Raw genomic sequence first — 24,719 nt, 5'->3', positions numbered from 1 at the left:
GTTACTTCTGGCACTTTCTCTTTTGAGGTCTTGTTTTATTACATTATTCTTTCATTCGCCATGCACATGCATCGCTTCATGCCTCCTTAAACATTATTATTCTAGTTTAAACTACACTTCCTGGCATGCTCTAAACCTGTATTTCACCCCCAAGTGCTTTAATTTTCATGCTAATAACAAATCTGTTCTTGCATGACTGTGCTACCAATGCTAATACAAATTAAGAACTGGTCAGTACTTGTAACTCAAGTGGAGTCTTGAGCTACCAACTAAAGATCCAGGCCCTTAAATAGAGTCTGCTGTTTAAGTACAATTTGTATTGCTCTTGTTAGAGAAAAAAGGCAAGTGCAAATATAGAATGGGACAGTATAATCAAACACAGATGTATTAACAGCTTTATAATAAATACAGATCAAAGAGATTCTTAAAGCAGTGGTACGGAAAGTAAAATTTGCAGACGGCTTGAGTCTTCTCCCGCTTCGTGGGTGTACTGAGCTGAATAAAAATGACACTTCAACTTTACATACTGGGCTCCTGGGTTGCGTGTACATGCTGATAATAGTCAAACAAAACAGTCCTAAGCGGGGACAACCTTTGTTCTGCTGACTTTAAAGCATGGTGAAGACCAGCAAGACCATGGCAGACCTTCAAGGCTTAGCTTTTCTTCAGTAAAATAACTGTGTACAGTAAATAGTGTTAGGTAATGCTGTGTGTTGGGCTTTAGCCCCAACTTTCATTTGGAGCAAAGCTTTTGTTATTTTGCATGCTTGAATAACTCAAACAGGCATCAACAATACTGTGGGGGTTTTGTTGCTTCTTTTTTTTTAATGCAAAACGGCTACTTTAGGGAAGTCGGGGTTTTTTCTATATTCAATAGAAATGAAACATTAATTTGTTCAAGATTAAGGATTTGGAACTGGTGAGAAGTACTCACCAGTACTTCTTTAAAGAACTCAGTGCTTGCTACAGGGCTTCTCTGTTGTGGGTTTATAGGGCAGTGATTTACTGCATATTGTGAGACTGCAGCTTTGGAATATTTGTTCTTCTAAGCTTTACAAACAATGAAAAGGAGATGTTCTCTTCAGCATGCATTCTGGATTCTTTTAGTCTGGTCTAATAAAGGTATTTTTATTCTATAGCTTAAGTATGGTTGATCTGCTGCATTCAGTTCATTATCCGCACTCCATATAATTGTCAAAGCAGCAAATATAATTGGTGATAAACCCCTGTGTGTGCTGTCTAAGCTCAGGTGTCAGACAGCTGTAGAAGTTTTCTTGTTGCAGCCTGACTGACCTTGAGGGAACCCAGAACAACAAACAACTTTGCTCTTTTGGCATGACAAGTCTGGCCACCCTCTTAAAGAAATGTGATGGAGGTACTGTTAGTTGAGGAACGTACTGTGCTAGTTATGCTTCAGTGGTGCAAATGTTACATCCATGTTCCCCACAAATGTTCTCCTGTGGAGACTGAGAAATCAGACAGCAGTAGAGTTGTTCAGGCACTGTCAGCAGTGAGGGAACTGGCATCTCGCTGAACCACCTTAAGTAAATATGGTATCCTTGCAAAACAGAGGGCAACACTTCACTGTTACATAGATCAAGGTATGTGTATACATCTGTTCTTTTTCATTTTATGCTTTTGAAGACTTCACTTGTCACAGGAGAATGGGTTACGTCAGGATTAGCGTGGGCTATGGTAAACTAATGCCATTTGCGCCACCTTAGACGCCCTCTGCACCTTTCTTAAGTTTTGTTTAAGTAGCACAAATGCAACTTTTGGAATTTTGTTTTTAAAAACTACAGTGTGTAGTGACGATATGTTCAATCTGTCATGTGGTGCATTACCAGTTTTGTCTCGAGTGTTTTGTGTAGTGACAAGCAAGTTGTTTTGCCTCCTCCTCTCTTTTACGATATAGGTGGTTTCTTTGGAGATAGATCTAAGCAACCGAGTGCTGCTTTCTGTTGTATTTGAACTTGAGGGATTAGGCTTTCTTTTGGAGAAAATCTACTATTACCGTACTTGGAGGATAAAAACATTGGCAAAAGCATTAACAATAGTGAGTCATGTTCCATGAATTGAGACTGGGAATATAGTGCTTCTTAGGAAGCAGCTCTCTGATCTTCTCAGTGCTGTTTTTAGCAAGGCAGCATTCTCTGTCAAGCAGTTAGACTAGGATCTTGAAAGAAAACGTCATTAGTAATGTGTAGTAAGTCTTGAAACTTCTGGTCTGTAACTCAGTCTCCTAAGAATTTGGTTGGAATTCTGCATGTCACCACTCATGCCTTGCTCTTTTTGGTGTAGTCCAAACTTGCATTACAGGAAAGCGAAGATCTGTTGCTACTTTGATGCTGCTCCAGTCCCATGTTTTACCGTGGGCTCATTACATCAAGTTTTCACTGCAGAGGCAATTCCAGCTACAACCTAGGACTCTTTTGTTTGCTTCCCTGAAAATCCAGTTTTCCGAATGGAAGAAATTCAGGTCCAGGTCTATTGCTGTATAACTTCTGTTTTGATAGCGTAAAGAGCTTTATGTAACTTTTAAATGCAAAAAGCAACTTAAAAGATAACTATTGTAGCTGTAAAACAGATCGTTAGGAGTCTGCATTTATAGTTTCTCCAGTTTTTGTGTTGGCAAGTGTTGGAGTCTGGTAACTGTTTTTAGGATCACTTTGGAAACTAAACCTGTTTATAAAATAGTCCACTAATGCTGTTTTTAAACTCTTTTAGGGTATAAAACATGTTGATCACTTTGGCTTCATTTGCCGGGAATCTGTTGAACCTGGGTTAAGCCAGTATGTTTGCTATGTGTTCCAGTGTGCAAGTGAGTCTCTGGTGAGTATTTATTAATGTTCCTAACCTTTCCATCGGAGGGTGTCTGAGGCATTTCCTAAGCCATGGGAGTCTCTGTTATTCTGCTGTGTCAGCTGAGCCTCAGTGGTCACATCTTCTCAGGTATGAGACCTCAGCTGTGAATATGAAAATATGCAATAGGAAATGCATACATTCTGTTCATATATAGCCATATCCTGGTACTCTGCTGATGCATATATCAATAACAAATAGAAAAAATCCAGATGGATGAGTTCACACATGCAGACTGTGAGCATATTTGGGCTCTGTATTTGATCGTAACTCTTGCATTTCTAATTGTTGAGACACTTGGCTCCCCATTAAACCTGTAATTACATGTATTGAATCAGTAACAAAGCTGATGATAAAACCTGAACATACTTTTCAGGGTAGGGTTTAAACTACTGGCCTGATCCTGCATATGTCTTCAGCCTGCACGTAGCTTTAGCCCTTTCCCTGTAGTCTGTTTTGTTCCTCAGGAGAAGAAAATAGCATCTGATCAGAGAAGAAGAAAACCATAATATGCGTGGATGTTTGTAACTATAAAAAAGTCCATTGGACACTTGATAAAGTATGTATCAATCAATTGAAGTTCCAGGTGCCAGTGATTTAACTGATACGGATAGCTTAATAACGTGAGATGCATACAGGAAATAATTTTGGCTACTACATTTTTATTTTAAAACTCTGGCACTTTAAAAGAAGTTGGTTTCTGTTCTGAAACATGTTTGTTCCTGATGGCTGTGCTAACAGCTGCTAAACTCTTTTTCAGCTAAACTTAAAAATCACTCTTCTAGCTAGCTGAAAATGTAATTCACTAATCCATTGACTAGCTTGAGACTGAATAGATTTACATCAATAAAACTTCAAATAGCTAACAGCCCTAGCTGAGGCTGCACTTTTATCAAAATGGGAGCTTGTAATGAAATCAGCTCGCTCTTTGTACTAACAGAAAATGTTACATCTGACCTATTGATAAACCTGCCCATGCATAATACAAAGACTTAAAATGTGGTGTATAAAGAAACCACGTATTTATGAACCGCTTTATATATCCTAGTACTGATATGTGTGGGTATGCCCACATTGCACTATGAAATGAACGTTCCTGAGCTATTTTCAGATGCAATCACTTGGACCCCGGTGACAGTTTGACTGTGGCAGGGCAGAGCTGTAAAACCTAATGATTTCTGGATTCTGTGCTGCCAGGCAGGCTATGTTGGTAGTCTTGTGTATATTTGCTCTAAACCCAGCTACAGTCTGTGCTACAGTTCTCATGATTTTAGTCCATATGCTCAGCACTGTTCTGTGGATATTCCATTTGAGAGGCATTGTTGCCAACTTTTAAAAATTATCAGTCTGTATTGCAAGATGGATATTCACTTTTCAATGCCCTGCTTTATTGCTAAGAAGAGAGCACCCAGGAGTTACTGGTAGTGCTTGAAACTGTGGGTTTTAAAAAACAAACAAACAAAACTAAATATATTGGGATACAAACTTACCTGTTGCTTATAAAAAAAACAACAGGTAAGAGCAAGGACCTGATTCTGAAGTGGAATACTGATTTATTTCCTAAGATTGTTGTCTAACTGTTGTCTCCTCCTTTCCGTGCTAATGCAAAGACTCAAGTAAACAGCTTTTAGTAAGCACTGTATTCCCCTAAAATACAGACAGGGGAACTCCAAATGCTTTGTATATAAGGTCTGGGAGTGTATTTGAATGAGTGTGAAGAAACGCTGTCACCTCGACCTTTCTTACGCAAAAGTTGAGCTTTTCCAGTGCTGGCGTGTGGGAACATAGCACTGCTATATTTGTGGTAATGGCAGAGGAAAGATCAGGGCAGACTGCAAGGCAGGCCGGCAGTATTTAAAGACAAGTTGACGGTTGTAATGAAGTTGGTAGCCAGTCTAGTAGCCTGGAGAAAAGTGAACTGCTGTGGGAAGCTCCTGTCTGCCTGCAGGATGGGTCTGTGGGGTTTTGTTCTAAAATGGTACAGCAGTGGGAGGAAAATCATTGAGAGGGAGCATGTGCAGTTCACAGGAGAAACTTGAAGCTAAAGAAAAAGAAATTAATGCTTTTTATTTAGCCAGCATATATTCAAGCCAAAAGTTCCCACTTGCGGCTTCTTAAAAGAGCGGCTGCCTGCCCAGTAAGCTTGAGTAGCTGCAGTTAGATATTCAAAATTACACTCTCTGAAGTAACAACAGCTTGAGGATGGTGAGCATCCACAGAAAAGGCAGAAAAGCTGGGAATACAACTTTGATCTCTTTAGAAGACAGCAAACAGGGTTTTTCTGATTGTAAAGCACCTGTCTATGATGTGATTTATAGATCTAATTTGATGTATGTGGCATGCATTTGTGTTCATATACTGTCTTTTCCCTCCTTCCCCTTTAGGTTGATGAGGTAATGCTTACCCTGAAACAAGCCTTTAGCACCGCTGCAGCTCTGCAAAATGCCAAGACGCAGATTAAACTGTGTGAGGCCTGCCCTATGCATTCATTGCACAAACTTTGTGAAAGAATTGAAGGTAGCAGCTGAGTTTATTTTCCAATTGTGTTTTTCTTATTATTGTAGAAGAATTTTACTGTATCTGTTAATTTTAATTATGCCAACCGTGCACCTTCAACTTAAACAATGTAAGAACAGAGGGAAAAGTATCCCAATGAGCAATTCTTACCATCATTTTGCCCTCTCTGTAATCATGTGTAGGTGGTAGCAGTAATGATATTGCAACTGAATATAGTATAGCTTGTGTTATAAATACATGCTCTTTCATCATTGTACCTCTCTTAAATGTTAAGCAGAGCAGAAAAACCCAACAGTTCCTCTTCCATTTTTTTCTGAAGATATATTCGTTCAAAATGGATCATAAAAAAACAGTTGTGATCAAAAAAGGATCTTGCTTTCTTGTGTGTTCATTCTTTTCTGTGTGGGGTTATTTTTTCCTTCTTTGTGTTTTTCTGTGTGGGGTTATTTTTTCCTTCTTTGTGTTTATTCTCTTACACACTTCAAAACCTAGTTCTGTTATGGGAAATAAATGATTAAGTTAGGAGGTTAATATCTAATAAAGAAAGTTAAGGCAACTACCGGGCTTCAAATATGAATACACAAACCTTTGTAGTTTCTCTGGAAGTGAGGTATGCCAGAACACAGGCAAAAAATCTTACAAGATAGAATTCTTTAAAAAAAGTTAGTGCAGGATCCTATTTTTATAGTCACTCCACTATGTCTCCTTGCGAAGTGTTGTATGCAAAAAAAGCAAATATATTACACTAGTCTTGCATCTTCTGGTCTGGTGATGATGGTGCTGATAATTGCCAGTTCTCCCATTCATTAGAAGTCACTATTGCTACTTACCTCCCTCTGGTGGATGAAAAGCAAAGTATAAAATCTTAGTGGAGTGAAATTCTGTTAGGTTGTGACTGGTATTTTCCAGGTTTACAAGATACTCAGAAGTGATAAAGCCTAACTGGGAAAGTCTTCTGTCAATGAAAAACTACAGAGGCTGCTGTATAAGGCAGTGTAAGTATCTTGAATACAGGTACTTGCAAGCCTGGGATAAGTATCCAGTATCAAAATAAAATCTCTTCTAAGGTAACAACTTGAATACCAAAATAGTAGTTTCATAAACTTTGTACTTAGTGACTGAAAGCTTTATTTTTAGTGTCACTTTCTTTTTATCTGTCTGCTTTGTTTAGAGTCTAGAAGTTTATCATAATCAAACCCAGGGCTTCATGACTTTGGAAAATCTTGATCTGTTCTGATTGCAATTCTCTATGAATGATATCTTCCTTGGATGGCAAAAACTTACATCTTCATCTGATTCGGGGGGTTTGTTTTCCCCACGGTTTTTGTAGCTTCCTAGAACAAGCTCTGTGAGCAAACGTGTGCTTTATCAAACATCAGAGATTCTTTCCTTTATTCTTAACGGCTTTTATGCTGCTCTTGCTTTTAAAAGTGTCTTCAGTTCTCTAGTATGACCTATACCCTACCCTTTCCTTGTGTAGAAATGCTTCTAAACTTTTCAATTAAAAGCATCTGAAAACTTCTGAGTGTCTTGTGCATTGAGTATCATTCCAGTTGTATCCCTGATCTGTTCCTCTCTTCCTCCTCTCCCATACAGTTGTCAGGCTTCCATCTTAGTGATCTCTTGGTACTAGGACAGAAGACATCGGTGGAGTAGGGAGCACAACCTTTTCCACGGGAGCCAGCCACTTAGCTGCTGCTAGTTCTGTTTTTACTGCTAAAGAAAGGAGACAAAACCATGTGGTTTAGCAAAACCTGAAGTATTTTGTGTCATGGATACTGCAGATATACAACTGTCATACATTAAACTTGTATAAACTCATATGGAGGCTTATATCTTCTACTATCATTTTTTCAGAAATTTTTTGAGACATCATTTGAGAATCTAGAAACTTTAATGTTCCTTTCTTTTCTCAGGACTCTATCCACCAAGGGCCAAACTTGTAATTCAGAGACATCTGTCGTCACTAACTGATAATGAGCAAGCGGATATTTTTGAACGTGTTCAGGTAACACATTAGATGCTGTTATCTCAAATTTGAAAAAGACCACGGTAAAACGGACTAGACACTTTTTCTTTTGATTATGTTTGGTTTGTTACGTAGTTGATCTAGAATTTATTATTGTTCCACCAAACATCACACTGAAATAGCATGCTCCAACCTAACCTCATATGTGATACCCTGCTATCAGAAAAGTTTTGGTTCCCAAGTCGTCTGAGATGTTCTGTGTTCATACCCAGAGTATTTTTTTTTTCTGAGCTTAGTTCTTCATCTGTAAATGCATTTCCTTACTTGAAAGTGATGTGGGAATGAATTGAGAGCAGGTGAGATATGCAGGTATCAAAGAGGTGGTTGGTATTTGCGGAAGCTCTCTTTTGACTTATTCTGAGGCAAGAGGTGTAAGCAAGAGTATTCAAACAGATGAAGTATAGAGTAATTTAGGCTTCCAAAGGATGCGCACCTCTCTAGCTGCCTGAAGAAGGGAATGCCTGTTTGGTTTTCGTGGGTTCCTTATTCCATTTATAAGACGATACAATGGCAGACAACCTTAGGAAACAAAATGTGTGGGCGTAAGGCTCCCTCCTCTCCACAGCCTATAACATTCTCCATGTGGAAAGCTTTGGTCTATTTTGCTCAGGAGCATGAAGGCACACAAACAGTAGTGCAATTTGACACACTAATAGTGCACTGTGGCATCTGGTGTGTCAATATGTTAACTTCAAAGAATATGTACATGTGGAGGGGAAAATAAGCAAATCATGACTTGAAAGACAACTTTTTTTCTTTTCTTTGCTGTTATTGACAGAAAATGAAGCCTGACAATGACCAGGAAGAAAATGAACTTGTGATCTTACATCTACGCCAACTCTGTGAAACTAAGCAGAAAACGCACATTCACATTGATGAAGCACCATCGGTAAAGCTTATTTCTGTATTACTCCTCTCCCTCCTCCCACCCTATTAAAATGCAACCTTGAATACTAGCAGGGCCACTGCTAGAGTTCATCAGGAGTAGCTGAAGCTGGCTATTGTAATTAAGAGAGGACTGTGAAAGAGAAGTAATTTGATTTGATTTACAGTGGCATGCTTTTTTTTTTTTTTTTTAAAGTTTGGGGGGGGAAGGGAGGGAAGAAAGACAACCAATTATTTTTAGGTCTAGATTTCCTTACAGTGTGAGGATACCTCTTCTGTCTTTTTCCTTCCTCCCTGATCATCACTCCCAAACAGTCATTTCTAGGGGGAATAGGGATGAAGAGGGCATTGGTTTCAGTTTAAATGACAAACTTATCTAGCAAAGGAAATGGGTAACAGTATTGTTACATTGATACGCTTTTACAAGATAGTCTTTAGGATGAAATGTGCCTTTAACTGTGGTTTTATTTTTTTTGTGGATTTGGTTTTTTGGGGGTGTGTGAGGTTTTTTGGGGTTTTTTTGTTTGTTTGTTTGTTTGTTTTTTAAATAAAGGCCAAGTTACATGTTGTTTATTATGTAACTTCATTCATCTCTAGTCTTTGGAGGTCTGCAATTGCAAAAAGAATTGCCAAAGCTGAATTGTGTCCTTGCTCATTTCAACAGACCATTTCTAACAGTGCGATTCCAGAAAGCACCACCAGTGGTGGCAGGTTTAAACTTGACATTCTGAAAAACAAGGCCAAGAAATCCTTGACTAGCTCTCTGGAAAATATCTTCTCAAGGGTAAGATTAACCACTCATTGTCAGCAGCTCTCCCAGATATCCTTGACGGTAAAGACCTATCAGATTTTTTTGTTGTTGTTTTTGGCCTCAGTCTGATAAATACGTAATGAAGCAACATCCCCGTTGTGAAATCTGAGGGTTATAGCGGGGTTGATTGTGACTTAACTGTGCTAGAAAGTTTACGGTAAAATCACACATACAGAGGGAGAAAAGGCAACTTTTTCTGAATAAGGAATGTTCGTTGTAGGTGGCAAGTGAGTTAGCTGAGCATTTTCAGATGTGTTGCTGCAGAATAAAAGAAATTAATCAGGATGATTGCATGATCCTGTAAAGAGATGTTATCTTTTTTTGAAAGCATGACTAAATGTGCCTGCATAAACTGGAAATCTTTCTGTTCTGAGAAGTAATGCCTTACCTCTCATAGCTAAAATTACTCATAGTGGTCACTAAGAATCTTTAGAAAGTAGTAACAAAGTTGTCCTTCTGCAGGGGAAAAAAAAAGGCAACAGATTTCTAAAAAAAAAAAAAAAAAAGTTCTTCATTTCAGTGTTGCTAGCCAGGTATGATGTGGAATTGCAGATAATTACTGGAACTCTCTTATATTAAATAGCCTTTTAAAGAAGAAGTCTGAATTGCAAGTTTCGCTTAGTGTCTCCTGGTCAGTAGGGAGAGTTCTGAAAGCAGAGAATAGGCATATAGAGGAGTAACTGAAGAAGGCTGGGTGCCTGGGATCCAGTATGTCGTTACAGAGAAAGTGTCATGAGCTATGAGTACTGAATGGCGAGGTCTAAATATAATTTAGAGCAGTGAAATTAAGTTCCTTCTGCTAGTAATTTTAAAAGTACCGTGCTAAATCAAGGCCTAGGTTGCTCTTGTCCTGCAGCTTATATGGGTATGTCATAAAGTAACTTGCAAACGTAGAATGCCACAGATGTTCCCTATAAAGGAGGCAAAATATTATTTGCCAGGGAGAATCCTTGGAACTGTTTGTACTTAAGGTTAGACGTGAATTTGACCTAGGACTGAAGCTAGCATTAAAACACTCCTGGTCAAATCTGGCCTATGGTGTGTAGCAAATTTTACACACCAGGGACTTGGTCTGAATAGAGAGAGAGCACGCAAAAGAGAGTGGTGACAGTCAGAAGATCTGGATAATTTCAGCTGTCTGGAGTATCATCAAATCGTGACAGCTAGTCATGCCTGTGCTGAGTCTGATTTCTTTTCCACATCTAAAGGACATGTGACTGGAAAGTGATCTAGCTCTGACGGTGGGTCACTAACCCTGCAGTGGTTGTGGAACAGGCGTGCATCACTGGGAATAACACAGTAAAGCAGCCCTGCCATATACGGACATACTAGCACTCTGGTCCTGTCAAGGGAAAATGATTTAGATGAAATGCACTGCTTAAGCTGAAGAGTCTCTGAAGGGAAATTCCTTATATATTGTTGGTTTTGATATAGTATGTTCCTCACCAGGGCTGCTGTGAAGTGCTGCATGTTACGGTATAAGGATCTACACAGACCATGACTGAGTTCAAGAGAAGTGGGCACCTGAGTCTGGATTAGGGCCATTTTAAGTTTGCTATTTATGAAGCGGACTTGCTGTTGTGAGGAAGGTTGTCTCATCTTTAACTTGAAACTGCAAGAGATCAGGAACAGCAGCATGTTATAGTGACTCATGATATGCATAGGGGTTCATCCTTGCAGATCCATTTAAAGGTTACATGATGCAAGACCGAGAAAAATAATTTACCGTGCAGCAAAACCACTAATTATTTGGTTAAAGCAGGTATAAACGACAAGTGTCTCTGTGCGTGTATACTGTGTGTTATGTGCATACATGTGTTATACAGTGACTGTTTCAGTAGTTCTTATTCTTCATCAGGCTATTACAACAAGCCTAATGGATTGTGGCTAATTCATAAAGGTATTTGGGCACCAAATACCTATTGGAGTGGTGGGTTTTCCCCTCCTTAAGCCAGCTGCAAATCACATGGTATTGAGGTAATGGGATGCTAATTGTTGCATGACTTATCATCTTTATTTTAAAGTATATTTAGTAACAAAGAGACCAGGAAAGAAATTCGTTTTTTTTAAAAATTGGCATTCAGCATCTTTTTGTAGATAAAAAGATTTAAGTAAAAAGTAAAAGTCAGTATATGCGGGGGAGGGACTTACGCAGCCTCAATCTTAGCATAATTAGAAATAAGTATGTAGTAACCAGATATCTAAGAACACTTTAAGTGGATGGCTTCTTAGCTAGATGAATAGCATCAAGTGACATTTTAAGCTACTTAAAGGAGTAGCTGCTCTCTGCTTGCCATAGGGAAACATGCTGGGTTCTGTGCTCTGGCTTCCCTTAGTCCCAGAGGAATGTCACTTTTTCACTTGTTTGTTTTGCTGGACTGATCTTATTTTTGTTGGGTTTGAACTGAAAACAGGCTGTGGCTTCCTAATGAGGTACCTCAGAAAAATAAATATAACCTCAGTTTGACCTTATGAACAGATTTCTTCCAAGCCATGCTGCACTAACCTCTTCTGTTGTTGTTTTTTCTGAACCAAAAAGCCCTTCTTACAGTGCCAAAAGTGTGTGTTTTTAAAGCTAGTGAGAAACTTCCAAGTTATCCTTTGCTCTTTTTTTATGGTGAGGGTCAGTGAAGAGATGCTTCAGGCAGAGTATTCAGTGGTAATGAGCTTAAATAGGATGATGTACTTAAAGGGCACTCTAAGTCTTGAAAATAAACCTTACCAGGATAAAGTAGGCTAAATGAATACTGACGATGTTGACAAAACTTCCCCTGTAGTTGTAAGCAAACCAAGAGGACCTCGACGTATAGTTTTCCTAAAACCTAGACTATTTTTCCCCTGATAAAGTACTGAAAAGAACTTCAGCAGTTGGAAGTGTCCAACAGCATACATCACCCATGTTTCATGGGAGTTGAACTCAGGTGAGTCAGACTAACTAAGGTAGTCAAAAGTATTGCGTCTCTATGACCTCTTCCTGTGAAACTGTTGACAATTTCTGCAAGGATCTGCTAATGCTAATTTCTAGCAAATTTGCCTCAGGGTTATGTGCGTTATAATTGAAAAGGCTTGTTTGTATCTGGCGCTATTTGGCTGGATTTGCAGCCAGAGCGCGTTTTTTCCCAGTTTTAGTGCTTTCGTTACTTTTGCCGAGGTGGAATTAATTTGTCTGAAATGTCTAGATGTGGAGTAAACTTCCTGTTTAGATCGTAGTATGTCAAATGCATCCGTTAGCTGCAGCGCATGCACAGTACTGAAGTCTGGAGCTTTTTGAACTCGGCTGTTCAAGCCAAGTCGGCTATTTTGCCTCAAATGGATCAAGAAATATTCTGTTGCTTCAGACAACGGAGCTGCAGGTTTAAAACTCCTGGGAGCAAGGGGGGAGAAGATACAGTTTTGCCAGCTAAAGATGTCACTGCTTGTAAAATCCAGTGCTTGCCTTACGTCAAATGTGTCACATGCCTGAACTGTCCTGTGTTCACCTACACAGCTGTTGCCATCTTTGCTTAACCTTCAGAAAAAGAGGAAAAGGGCCAGATTAAATTACTCGCCTTTTTTCTTGCAGGGAGCCAACAGAATGCGAGGCCGCCTGGGAAGCGTGGACAGCTTTGAGCGCTGCAACAGCCTTGCTTCTGACAAAGTACGTAAGGAGCTTAGTTAAAATTGACACGTTTTCATGCACGGGTGTTAATGAAGCGTGAATATGGCACTCTGCTTCGATTGGAAGGAAGTAGCACAAAGCATCTCAATTTACGAAACTCAAATAAGAGTTTCCACTGGGAGGCGGAGAGTGTAAAAAAGCTGGCATATATGTTGACTTGAAGCTTCAGTTTTAATCTGTTGTTTGATTGCCAGTCCTTTTTTTCTACACTTCCCTTGCTTTTACAAAAAGCAGGGAATTTCTGGTCAGCTTCTGCTTTGTTTCACTGAAGTAATTAAAAAAGCTCGTATCTCAACAAAAGAAAATGCTCTGAAGGTGAAGAATCCTTTCTGTAAGTAACAGTTGCTTTAGGGAAGTAAGAATTTTTTGACCTAAAACCAGCTGTTGGGGATGCTGTATGGGGGCGAGCGGGTGGAACTCTGTTCACTTTCTTTTTATTTCCTGTTTTTAATGTTTTACCTCATGGAGGATTGGTTGCTGGTTTTCCCAGGAGGTGAAGATTCTGTTATGGTTTTCCTGCTACAGTTACTCATAAACTGGCTGTGTAAAAACAGTCTCTCTTCCAGGATATCGCTATGACGGTACAGGAAGTGTGCTCATGATCTGTCGAGGAAACTAGCTAAAAGCAGTTTCCCTAGTCTTTTCAATTCCTGTGTTTTCCCGAAAGAGCCAGAAGTCAGGTAGCTGGAATGGCGATCCCTGTGTTTTTTGAGTAATTAGCATGTTGTTTGCATTGCATATACATTTTTGTTCCTCTCTCCTCTTTCTTTTTTTTTTTTTTTGAAGAAGGACGCTGCTGGCTTGGCGTAAATTATCAAAGGATGTCTGGTTTTGGTGATAATTAACATACAATAGGCCATGACCAAGAAGGGGGAGAGGCTTCGGTGCCCCGACGCGGCGCGCGACCCGTGGGGTTAGGCGAGAGTTCTCGTAGGGCGCAGAGCGGCAGGCCTCACTCTGCCAGCACTTCCTTTCAGGACGGCGATTCCCCGCCAGCTACTCCGCCGGCATCCCCCGTGTTCTCGGCCTGGCAGCCGTTTCCCGAGGAAGACTCGGACTCCCCCCAGTTCAGGAGGCGCGCGCACACCTTCAGCCACCCCCCCTCCAGCACCAGGCGGAGGATAACCTTCCAGAACGGGAGGTCCCAGAGCGTCCGGTCCCCGCTGCTGCGGCAGAGCTGCGTCGAGGCGACAAGGTGAGTCAGGGCATGCCGCGCCACGAGCCTGCTGTCCCCTGTGATTCCGGTACACGAGCCTCACCCGTGTTCCTTCTTACGGAAGCTGTTTCTGCCCTGCTCTGGGTTTGATTTATTTATTTATTTTCAGCCCGTCTTCTCCGGCTCAGAGCAGTTTGCTGCCTTGCAGCAACTCGCTAATCCCTGAATTAGTGATTCAGGGGAAGCGTCAATCCAGCAAATCGATCATCAGGCTGGATGCCGGCGCCGATCTGTTTGTTTATTGATTTGTCACCTCTGAGCTGAGCCTTTCTGGCAGTGTCGGTAGTCAGGCCCTTTGGAGAAGAGGTCCTCACCGCTTTTAACTGCAGAGACGATAGCCTGACGGTTTTATGCCAGGATGGAAAAGGCACTGACAGCTTCAAGTGTCAGTCACTGTGTTAGCCAAGCTCCCAGCGAGTACATCCAGAATTAAAACTGGTGAGGAGTCTCACAGAAGGTCTTAATGATTAAACACCTCCACTGAACTGTGAGGCATGCAATTTCCCTGTTTGCCTTTTTCTGGAGCTTGCCTTTGTAACTTCTTTCCCCTTCTTTTTTGGAGACTCTCCAGCTATTAACATGTGGAATACTGTTCCTTCACTCAGTCAGAAGAGGTCCCCACAGTTCATTGTGGGCTTCCTTGGTTGTACTTTCTTTCTCTGCCTCCATCCTGGCTATCTGCAGTAAGTGACCATGCAAACTCCAAAACCGTTACAAGATTCAGGCCCAGATGAGCTGAATTTTTTTCTGTTGGAGGAGCACTTTCTCCAAAATACTTGTCTGTTTCAGTGCTTGGCTGCAATTATGCTTTTTGTGGGCTTTTTCTAAAAATGGCTTTAAATAATAATTTCTCACCCGTTTGATGTCTAGCTTAAAATATCAGTGAATGCCGCACCAGCTTGTAGAGAAAGGCAAAAAAGCTTATTCTGTTTAAGAGAATGGAAGGGGGTGAAGGGTAAGAAACTAGCCTTGAAATAGCTTTGTTACATTGTGTTTCTGAAGAGATAAATAATGTGGTTTTTACTGAGATAAACTTTGGTTATTTTTTTTTTCCCACTGACCATGTTGTATGCAAACAGGAAACCCTGACAGTTCAAACTGAAGGACTTGCTGACTTCACTTCTTTGTAATAACTTTTAAGAAGTCACTGATTAAGTAGCATGATCAGCGGATTCTCAGCCAAAACAGTTTGTAACAACTTGATTCTAGGCTGGGATTTTTTCTTCTTTCCTTTCCTATTGAGGATTAATCAAAAATGTTAAGTAAAAGAAACTGAATTAATTTTTATGTCTCCCAAACACTTGTTACTATACTTGAGTAGTGTTTAACTGTGTAGTAGGACTATCTTTCTTGACTTAAACATTTCACAAAAATTTATCCAAAAATAAATAATCTCTACTTTCTAATGTATTCTAGCAATACACGTTATTTACAAGAGCAAGAGACAACTGAAGGGAAGAAACAAGGTGGTTCACGTTATTGGAAGCAGGTTTCTAAGGATATTTTCTGAATGTTTCAGAGATTCTTTTTCTGAATTTGCTTTGGGAATAAATAAGGCTAAAGGAATAAGGTGGTCTGCCTGTTCTGCAATGTCATTGAAATGTTTCTTAAAAGAAATCAGCTGTAACGGCAAAATCAATATCATCAGGGAAACTGCCCAGTAGTGCACTTGGTACATTTTATCTTCTGGGAAACAAAGTTACAGTAAGCCAAGATGAGGTACTTGGCCAGTATCTTTAATCTGGATGTTTTGTTGTTGTATCCGAATCCATGCTGACCCATCTCCTATGTTCTTTTGTTGCCTGCACAGCCCTATTGTCGGGGTTCGGCGCACTCTCCGTGAGAGTGAATCTGCGTCACCTGGTCTCCCCTCCTCTGTCTCTGCCCCTTCTTTCATGAAAAGCTTTTACCAGGGCTCAGGAAGGTTGCTCCAGCACTCAGAAAGTGACCTTTCCAAGAGGTGAGAGCGCTGTCTCCTGCCTAGTTCTTCAGTGCCACCAGCTTAACGACAGGATTCCTAGAGCAATGCAGCACATGGGATCTCTCCCAACTCTGCCTTGTGCTCCTGCGTTTCTAAGAGACTTCCTAAGTACTTGGTGGAAATGGGCGAACAGGCTTTTGGCCAAAAAAGCCTGTTAAAAATAGAGGCTTGTCTGCTGGTATCTAGTAGCTGTGACCTATTTCTGTGGCAGTGTTGCAAATCTGTTGCATTGGTTTGTCACTTGAAATGCAATGGTTTTTAGGAGTGTCACGCCAATTTAATGCTTTCTCTGCTGAATGCAAACCAGCATGTGTTGCTGTGATCACTGGCATGTGAAAGTAAGGAAAGAGCAATGCGAAGAGTTTACAGTACTAACGTGGGATGCCTGTGCATGAGGAAGGGGAAACGCCAAGTTAGCTGGGTGATACTAGCTGTGACATGTTTAGAGAGAATAGGAAAATAACTTCCAATTGAAGAGGAGTGGGGAAGAAACGGAAATACAAGAAGGGCTTTCTGACATCGGTGTGAAAGACTGAGTATCTGAATGGAAAGAAAGAAAAGAATAGGCTGAAAGAATAGGCTCTCCTTCAGGAGGGTGCTTGAGGAAACTGCGTATGGGTTATTTTTTTGAAGTACGCCTGTAGTGAATAAGGTGGAGCCATAGTTTTGAACTTCATGAAGGTTTTTTGCCAGTTGCTGGCCTTCTTATTTCTCTTCTGTCAATGACACCACCTTTTTCCTTCTTCAGTCTGTCCCTGTTCATTGAGCTATACTTGTGTTTCTGGTACTCTTCATCTCTGAGTGGGGCTCTCCCCTAATTGTTCCCAACAGAAAACTCTGGATTTGTAGAAGGTGCTTTTGTGACTGTTTCTCCCTGGAAAACTAACAGTAGATTGCATTCTTACCAAAAAAAAAAGTGTTGATGAGATCTGGATTCTGGTTGTGTTAGGACCCTAATACATGGGGATTTCAGTCATATGAGATGGGTGTGGAAGTTTTTAGGGGCGCCCAAAGAAATTTTTTCACCCTGTGGACTGCAGTTTCATTGAACACAGATTAGTTTGTCATCTCCATTTTAGGGTAGACTGTAAGAAATTACGTAGATATACAAACTAATGTGAGAGGCAGTTGACCTAAAGGTGCCTTTAAGGTACAGTTTGGGTTAGTCATCCCTAATGATATATAGGGTAGAAGAAATACAAAATACGTATCATCTCCTTAAGCACGCTGTATCCTACCTTGATTTCACTGACATTTAAAGTGTCTCTGGCCTCTAATCTGTAATTGGTGTTCAGCATGCAGCCAAAAACTGTAATGTAGACACAATTACAAAGCACATAGTGGGAAATCTCTACAGTTTAGATCCTTCCAGCAGAACAAAATTGTGTATAAATGGAATAAGGTGAGACATCCTTACAGGAAGGTGACTACATAGCCTTAGTGGCAGGCTCCCACAGCTTTTAAGAAGTACATTTTAAATTGTCTAGATTCACCTTCTAATAGAGGGATAATGTAAACTAATGATTACTTAATTTTAGGAGGTCTTTCCAAAACCAGTCTTAGAAATATTTCACAGTTTTGAAGAGGGAGTCACTTTAAGGTGACCCCACCTTTTTACCCAAGCACAAATGAATAAGGAATAAGCAGCGTATGTTTTTTGAAATTTGGGAGGAGATATTGACGTCTCATCCAGTGTAGAAGCAGGCTTTTAATATTGCCTGTTCTAAACCTTATGTCCAGTAATAGTTACTTTATAAGTGAGTTGGATGCCTAGATTTTCCATTCCCTACTACACTGCAGTAACACTAGAGACTAAGTAGCAGGTGAATTATTAAAGTTGAAATTAAAGAAACTGGTGAGTGCACACCAGGGTGTGCAGACAAATGGCAAAAAAAGTAACCTGTCTCTTGCAGACTACCTCTTATTTGGGTTCCAGTCCAACTTTGTTTCTGTGTTCCCTTCAGTTAGCAGACTTGGTCCAAGCTGAACCAATGCCTAGGTCAGTTTGCACAGGCAGCTGGATCCCATGAAGCCTAGCTTTTTGGATTTGGGGAACGTAGGTACTGAGTGTTGTGCTAAAACTGTACTTTAATGCCAGCTGATTCCAATCTGAAATGTCTGAGATTATTACTCTTTCTGGATTTGGTTACGCACGCTAGTCAAGATACTGTGTTTCATTATAATGGAGTTTGAACTGTAAGGTGAGGAGATCTTCAAATTAGGAGTAATTCCCAGAAAACCACCCTGTTTCTACTTAGGTTTCATAGTATATAGGTTTCTGGTACCATTTAATCTTGAATCTTGTGAAAATGGGATCTCATTAGCTATAGACCTTGCTGGGATCAACTGGGCCTGAACTGTCATGGTAAGGAAACTGCAGTAGCAAGGGTGAAGTGTTGGCATCTAGTTGCATTCATGAAGTGAATATAACAAATATAGTCAGAAAGAAGTGCCAAATGAATAATGCTGATGCGATAAGAGGTAATCCAACTGTCACTTGAACTGGCTAATGGAGGATGAAATATATTGTCCAACTGATGGTGGCTGAAGCTCTTTAAAGTTTACCTGATTTAGCTTGCAAATGTGTGTTGTGTCATCAGGTTCATGAATGAGAGGAAGTTCAAATCTTTTACAGTGTGGTTTTTCCTGTGGGTTGGTTTGTTTTGGGTTTTTTTTTTTCCTTTGGCTATTTTTCATGGAGAGGACCATCTTCTATCCCTGATAGGCTCAACATGAGGTGTTCTTAGCATTCTCATGTGCATGTATATTAGGTTGGAATTGAGCGCAGTGTGGCAGTCCTTTACAATCTGAAGACTATAAGCTGTTTAACTGTTAGGAACCCTAATTATAGCTTGAGTGCATGTTCCTCTCTAAGAATAATCATGGTTACTGCGCATTCATGAAGTGTACCCTAGCCACATTGCACTGGATAAAAATTCTTTGTAGTCTGACTTCCCGTATCATGTAGCTTTGAGATTACGCATGATGCAACAGGCAGCTTTTCTTGGTGTTCTAGTGAACTTCAATGTGCAGGAGCAGAGCCAGTTTCAGTTGGAATTCATTTTAGGAAGATGTTTGATTTGTAGCTGTCAAATGGGCCTATGCAAACAACACCAAGCCAGGGTCAGCTGGGGAGCTGTGTGTTAAAAAGCAGCTCTGCTTATTATATATGTGTCTTTAAGTATTGGCCACTGTATAGAAGATGATTCTGATCCATGTTTACATCACACTTGGCATGTGGTCACAAACTGAGAAACTGATGCTAGGGTGTTGGACATACAGGGTACAGTGGCTCTCACCTGAACGTAGACGTCTTCATCTCAGCTAATCAATGGACAGAAGTTGGTGTTTCTGCAGCACAGTTGCTCTCATCCTAATGGATTGTCTTTAATATTCTGACATTTACAGACCTGATCCTGCTTATTTATCTACTTTCCTTCCCGAACACTAATACAGCCAGTTGTGCCTGTGACTGGGATCATCTTCATTTAGAAAGCATGAATGATGCCCTAAAAGTGTCTTGACCTTCATTAAAAAGGAAGCCTCAATTGACTTGCTAGGATTTAAATGGCTGTGTTGGAAATACCTAAAGCCAGGAGAAAAAAAATTATTCTCTAGATAAGTTCACTATGGTGAAAGACATATCTTTTTTTCATAATGTTTGTGAGGAGGCTGAGCTTTTGGGGTTTAATTCTAATGATCTAAAGGTGATGCTTTATGTGGAAGACAGAAAACACTGATATGTTTTGTGCTTTAAGGAATGAACGGTATAGTAAAGCTGGACATCAACACAATATTAATAGGTGCCTTCAGAATGTTTTTACTGCATTGTCGATTCATTTGTCTAGAGGGAAGTCTAGGGTGGAAATGGTCCACATAATCTTGACTTTTGACAAGTGTGTTGTGCAGCGTTTAATATTGAACACAAACACACATAAGTATTAAAAAAAATATCCTGCCAACATAGAGGTAAACAGGAATTTGAGAGCATAATCTGTTTTCAAACTTTCATTTCTGTAACGTCTGGAATTCTTGGCTTTTATTCAACAGCCGCTCCTGAAAGCTAGGCTATAGGAAGAATCTGTTTGGTTTTTTAATACAAAAATAAAAAGCAGCACTTTTAAAAATGGGACAACCTCAGCATAGGTTTGACTAGCCCACACTGTCTCTGTTCATTGCATTGTTACACAAGGATAATTTAAATTGACTTATCGCCACTTGAATTTGAACAGATTGCTTTTTTAAAACAGCTTCATTTCTCATGAAGAGAGTAAAAATACTTGAGAATATTCTTTAAACAAAATAGCAGAAAGTAATTATTCAGAATAAAAACACATGACAGGAGTGAGAACCAATAGAGAGGTGTTAAACTGATCGGAACTAGTTTTTCTTTCTCCTGGAGGGGAGGAATACTTCATTTATTATGTTTACATATAGGCTTCCGCCACCTTAAGTCCTGGGCATTGAAATATTACCTATGCTTCTGTACTTGATCTGGGCAATTTTGTACCATCTCAGACTCCAAACTGCAAAGTAGGTCGAGTTGATTCAGTTGCTACTTAGAGCAATTGGGAAGAAGTTGAAATGAAAGCAAACTGGGGAAAAATGCATACCTTGGCATGAGCAGCAACAGTATTTATTCTCAAGTCAGTTGGCTTGCGTGGACTCAAGTGCAAAGTAATTCAGGTAAGTATTGTGTAAAGAGTTCACAAGAAGTGGGGTAGCTTTGTGGGTTTTTTGAGTATCAGTCTTTGGGAGCATTTTAAAGAACAGTTTTGGGAGAGATTTGGGTAATTGAAACCAAGCACTAGCATGTTTGTAATCTGAGCAAGTTTTTTGGGTTTCTTCTTTTCTTTTTTTTCCTTTTTTTTTCCCCCTGTACTAGCTGTCTCATCTTCATACTATGCATTATCTGATAGAATAGTGAATGGTATGATGCTTTGGTGAAACTGAGTTGCAGTTACCCGAGATAAAAAGTTTAGATGATCAGTACTCTGTAATCTTGAGTACTTGGGTTATCGCTTCTAACAGCTTAAGAATGAAAGTACAGACTGAAATATTTGAGGCATTATATTGAATTTTTAGCTTTTCACTTTTTCTTGCATACAAGCTGATGAATGCATTTTGGTTTCTGTGTTGGGTCAGAAGCATAGGCTAAGTATCCTTATGGACAACCGTTATTCAAACTGAACTGTGATGCATTTGTCTTAAGTATAGAGTATTACATTGTTACTGTTTTCCAGAGCTGCATGGGAGGTATGTTAAGTGATTAAAACAGGAACAGTAAGTAAAATAAATTGGAAATACTCCATTTCGTGGAATTTCTCTATTGAACTGTTTGGCTTTGCCCTTTCATATATCTGTTTTACCAAGCTGAAATATTCTGATGTAGCAGCTGTACCATAATCTAGTTGTCATTTTCTTAAAATAAATAAATAAAAGTAAAGTAAAAAAAAAAAAATTCTTGCAATCATATCCTAGTTTGCAGTTCAGTTCTTAAGTGTGTCTTCTGTAATTCATTAAGATTTTATATACTGCCATCTCTTAATTTGCAGCACATTGACTCTGGTACATTTCATCTTGCTCAGTTGTTGGTAGGTTGTAGGAGGACAGGAACCTGTAGCAAGTAGTGTGGTTTTTTTTCCTTCTTGGCTATGCCACTGTATAACCAAGAAATATTCATCCTCTGCCTTACCCCAGTGTCTAGGCTTTATAATCCATAGTTTATAGAGCAGTTATAAATTTCTTAGGTTTGAGATAGCAACTTTTTCTTAAAGTGGAAAACATCATTAAAAACTGGAATTAATGATTGGATTATTTCTGCTAGTTGATGTTGCAGCATGTTTCCCATGTAGGTGTTTAAGCCTGTGTGTTGTCAGAACAAGGTCTTTTCTTAAGAATTTTTCCCATGAGTGTTTGAGGTTCGGTATCAGTGCCCAGACAGGAAAGTTGGGAAAGTCTCTGTTTCCCCAGGTTGGGAGGTAATAAAAACTCTGCTCTGCTTTTCAGTAGCAATGACTGAACTCCATTAAGAAGTTGTTGCTGTTGTTGTTGTTGTTTTGGAGCTGCTTTTGCTCTTAGTCTCTCCACTCACATTAATAAACCTCTTCATTTTGCAGGGAGCTGATAGCTAATGGTCAGATACACTTTTTTTTCTTTACCCCCACCCTGTATAGAGGAACTGTATGAGGCGTTGCTGGCCTGTCTGAGCAGAGCACCTACCTGCCTGGCTGTTAAAATCCACGGCTACCTTAAAACCTGAAGTCATCTTGCAAATATGACCAAGAGTGAAGCCAGCCAGTTAAGTTTAGGTATGGTAAAGTCTAGGGTATAAGTATTGTGCAACTCCTGTTTCAAGGTGGGGAATATGTAATTAACTCGTCTGCTTTTTGCACCAACCTTCTGAACCATTCCAGCACAGGATAGGAGACACTACCATTTTACTCTGACTTCTTCCTGTTTTTACTCTGTAGGGTATTGTTTCACACCTTCAGATCTGATCTTAAGCTACGACTTGTCTGTCTGTCTTGAAATAAGGAAACTTTCTTTGCTCCCTTTCTAGCCTCCCTTTCCTAAATCTTGGTGTTTTCACAGGTGCCCTTGCCTTCCATTGAATATGGCAAGGTGTGTGCATGAGACTTTCGAAAGTTTTCCTCTAATCACTCATCAGACAACTCTTTGAAAAAGGAGTTGGTTAATGTTAGTTGCTTAAAATGCCAGGGGAATTTTGGAAGGGAGGGTTTAACAACAGAAATACAGGTCCTCAGAACTGTATGATTTGCACACTTCATGAGGTAGCATGTGTGACTAATCCATCCTATTGTAAACTCTGTGACTCAAATGATGTAAACAGCTTTGTTTCATACCCTAAAATAGCTACCCTCTTATTCTGACTTTCCTGTAAATTTTACTACTGTAAATTGAACACTATTCCTAGGACTGTCTGCACATTTAGGGGCACAGCAGCTGAATGTAGATTTTTGTACATAGCAGTAGAAAGGAAGTTTTCATTCCCTTGTTATGTAGCTTCTATTTAGTAAGCCCTGGAATGACTCAGTTTCTGTGTTCTTACATGTGATATTTAAGACTTGAAATAGTGAGAAGTAGTTTTGTCACAGTTATTTTTAGAAACATGAGTTATAATGATTAGTGTATCCAAACTCAATACCTTATTTCCAAGAGTTGTTGGACTGAAATACCTTTGGGAAACAGCACCTGTAGATTCAAAATTAGTTTTGTAGCCTATGTTTAGCTAGCACAAGAAGTGGTTACCCCATCACGAAACACTGTGTAAGAATTAGCCAAAGAAGATTGTCACAGGGTTTTCTGTTGCTGTTTTGGTTAGTGCAACATGGGGCTCTACTAAGACACCTTCTAACAGTGTGACGCATAGGGAACTGAGGCACTGTAGAAACTAAACTGGGATCAGACTGTTATCCAGGGCTCCCTGCCGATAACGCTGTTCTTAGAGGAGAGCGGAGGTGGTGCCTAATGCTGGGTAGGTGAACTTGAAGACACGATTATTTCTCTGCCAAGATTTGGAAGCAGGGTCCGATACCTCTGTACGATGGTGAGTCCAGTTTGCTCGCTGAGGCTTACAGATGTCAGGGAGCTGTTGTAGATCATTAGCATAGGGACAGCTTTGATTGCCAAAAAGGCCAGTTCTAGCTTGGTGGATTGTCATTCAGCACAGAGTATTTGATGTGAAAAGTGCTGATTGAGATGGTGTAGCTGGTAGACTGATGTAGCTGAAACTTGAATAAGACGCAGTCTGCCTCCCTTGCAGATTTCTTCTTTTGTGCAAGCCAAATGTGGGGAGACCAACTGCAGCTGGTAAACTGCGATCATCTGCAACTAACTTACCACTACAAACACAGTGAACACTTAACCTGCTGGGCTTTCCTTTCATCTAACTCTTTTTAGGGACTTCGTACTGTAGCATTGAAATTCTTCACAGCATGAAGGTTTGAGTGTAGCTACTGCTGTGTTGATATAGCAGTTTTCCCTGTGATGAAGATGAAGCTGCAGACACAGCTCGCCATATTTGATGCTGTCTTCCCGAGAAGCCTGTAGTTGTGTGTCATGCTGTTGATGTTGCATGGAAGGATTTGTGGCAGATAATCAACGTACGCATTGCTGTACAAGATCTGTGCACCTACTTTACGACCGCAAATGCAAAATGCTGAAACATTTCTGAAAGTAGCTCAAATACTTCTGAAAGCTAAATGTTCTTTCCTCTGGCAGTAGTCAGTAGAGATGTGTGCTTGGTGTCCTCTTAAATGACCTCCCAGCAAAGCTTCCCTGTATCCTCTCCTTGCCTCTTCCAGCAACATAAGCTACTATTAAAATTACTGTGTAAATATATTTCTGTGTGGCAACTGGGGAGAAGATCAGCTCCTTTCAGGTCATTGTGGTAGGAACTGAGCCTGCCCTCTGTTTGCAAAGACTCTGCTCCTTCAGCTGGAGGTGCTGATGAAACTTGAGGACATTTGGCCCCATTTGTGCAAGTGAAGTCTCCGCTTCTTGAAGCATAGGAAAGGCCAGAACATTGCCTCCAATAAAATATTCACCTATGAGCTCATCATGCCATTTCAAATGGCACTAAATGGAGAGTTATGCTCTGCTAAAGCAACATCTGTGCTTTTAGAGCTATTACATCAGATAGCCCCAATAAGACTAATGTATGGCAAAGCAAAACCCATTGCTGTCTGTTTTAGAGGCTAAATATTACTACGTTTTTCTCTTAGCTTTTCAGAAAGT

The 24,719-nt window shown here is 40.0% G+C and overlaps 1 protein-coding gene across 1 annotated transcript in view; it reads left to right on the top strand.

The window, feature by feature from the left end:
* The window catches only part of TBC1D4 (TBC1 domain family, member 4), a 47,027-nt gene that overhangs the window by 2,706 nt on the left and 19,602 nt on the right, over positions 1–24,719 (top strand). Inside the window, exons 3-9 of the mRNA XM_009319515.1 lie at positions 2,728–2,832; positions 5,247–5,379; positions 7,296–7,387; positions 8,187–8,297; positions 8,958–9,077; positions 12,667–12,741; positions 13,740–13,957. Of these exons, the coding sequence (XP_009317790.1) occupies positions 2,728–2,832; positions 5,247–5,379; positions 7,296–7,387; positions 8,187–8,297; positions 8,958–9,077; positions 12,667–12,741; positions 13,740–13,957 (854 nt within the window). The remainder of the gene's footprint in view (positions 1–2,727; positions 2,833–5,246; positions 5,380–7,295; positions 7,388–8,186; positions 8,298–8,957; positions 9,078–12,666; positions 12,742–13,739; positions 13,958–24,719) is intronic.

This window comes from Pygoscelis adeliae, unplaced genomic scaffold, assembly GCF_000699105.1.
Source record: "Pygoscelis adeliae isolate BGI_AS28 unplaced genomic scaffold, ASM69910v1 Scaffold500, whole genome shotgun sequence".
Lineage (NCBI taxonomy): Eukaryota > Metazoa > Chordata > Aves > Sphenisciformes > Spheniscidae > Pygoscelis > Pygoscelis adeliae.
This window is presented reverse-complemented; position numbering and strand designations above follow the sequence as displayed.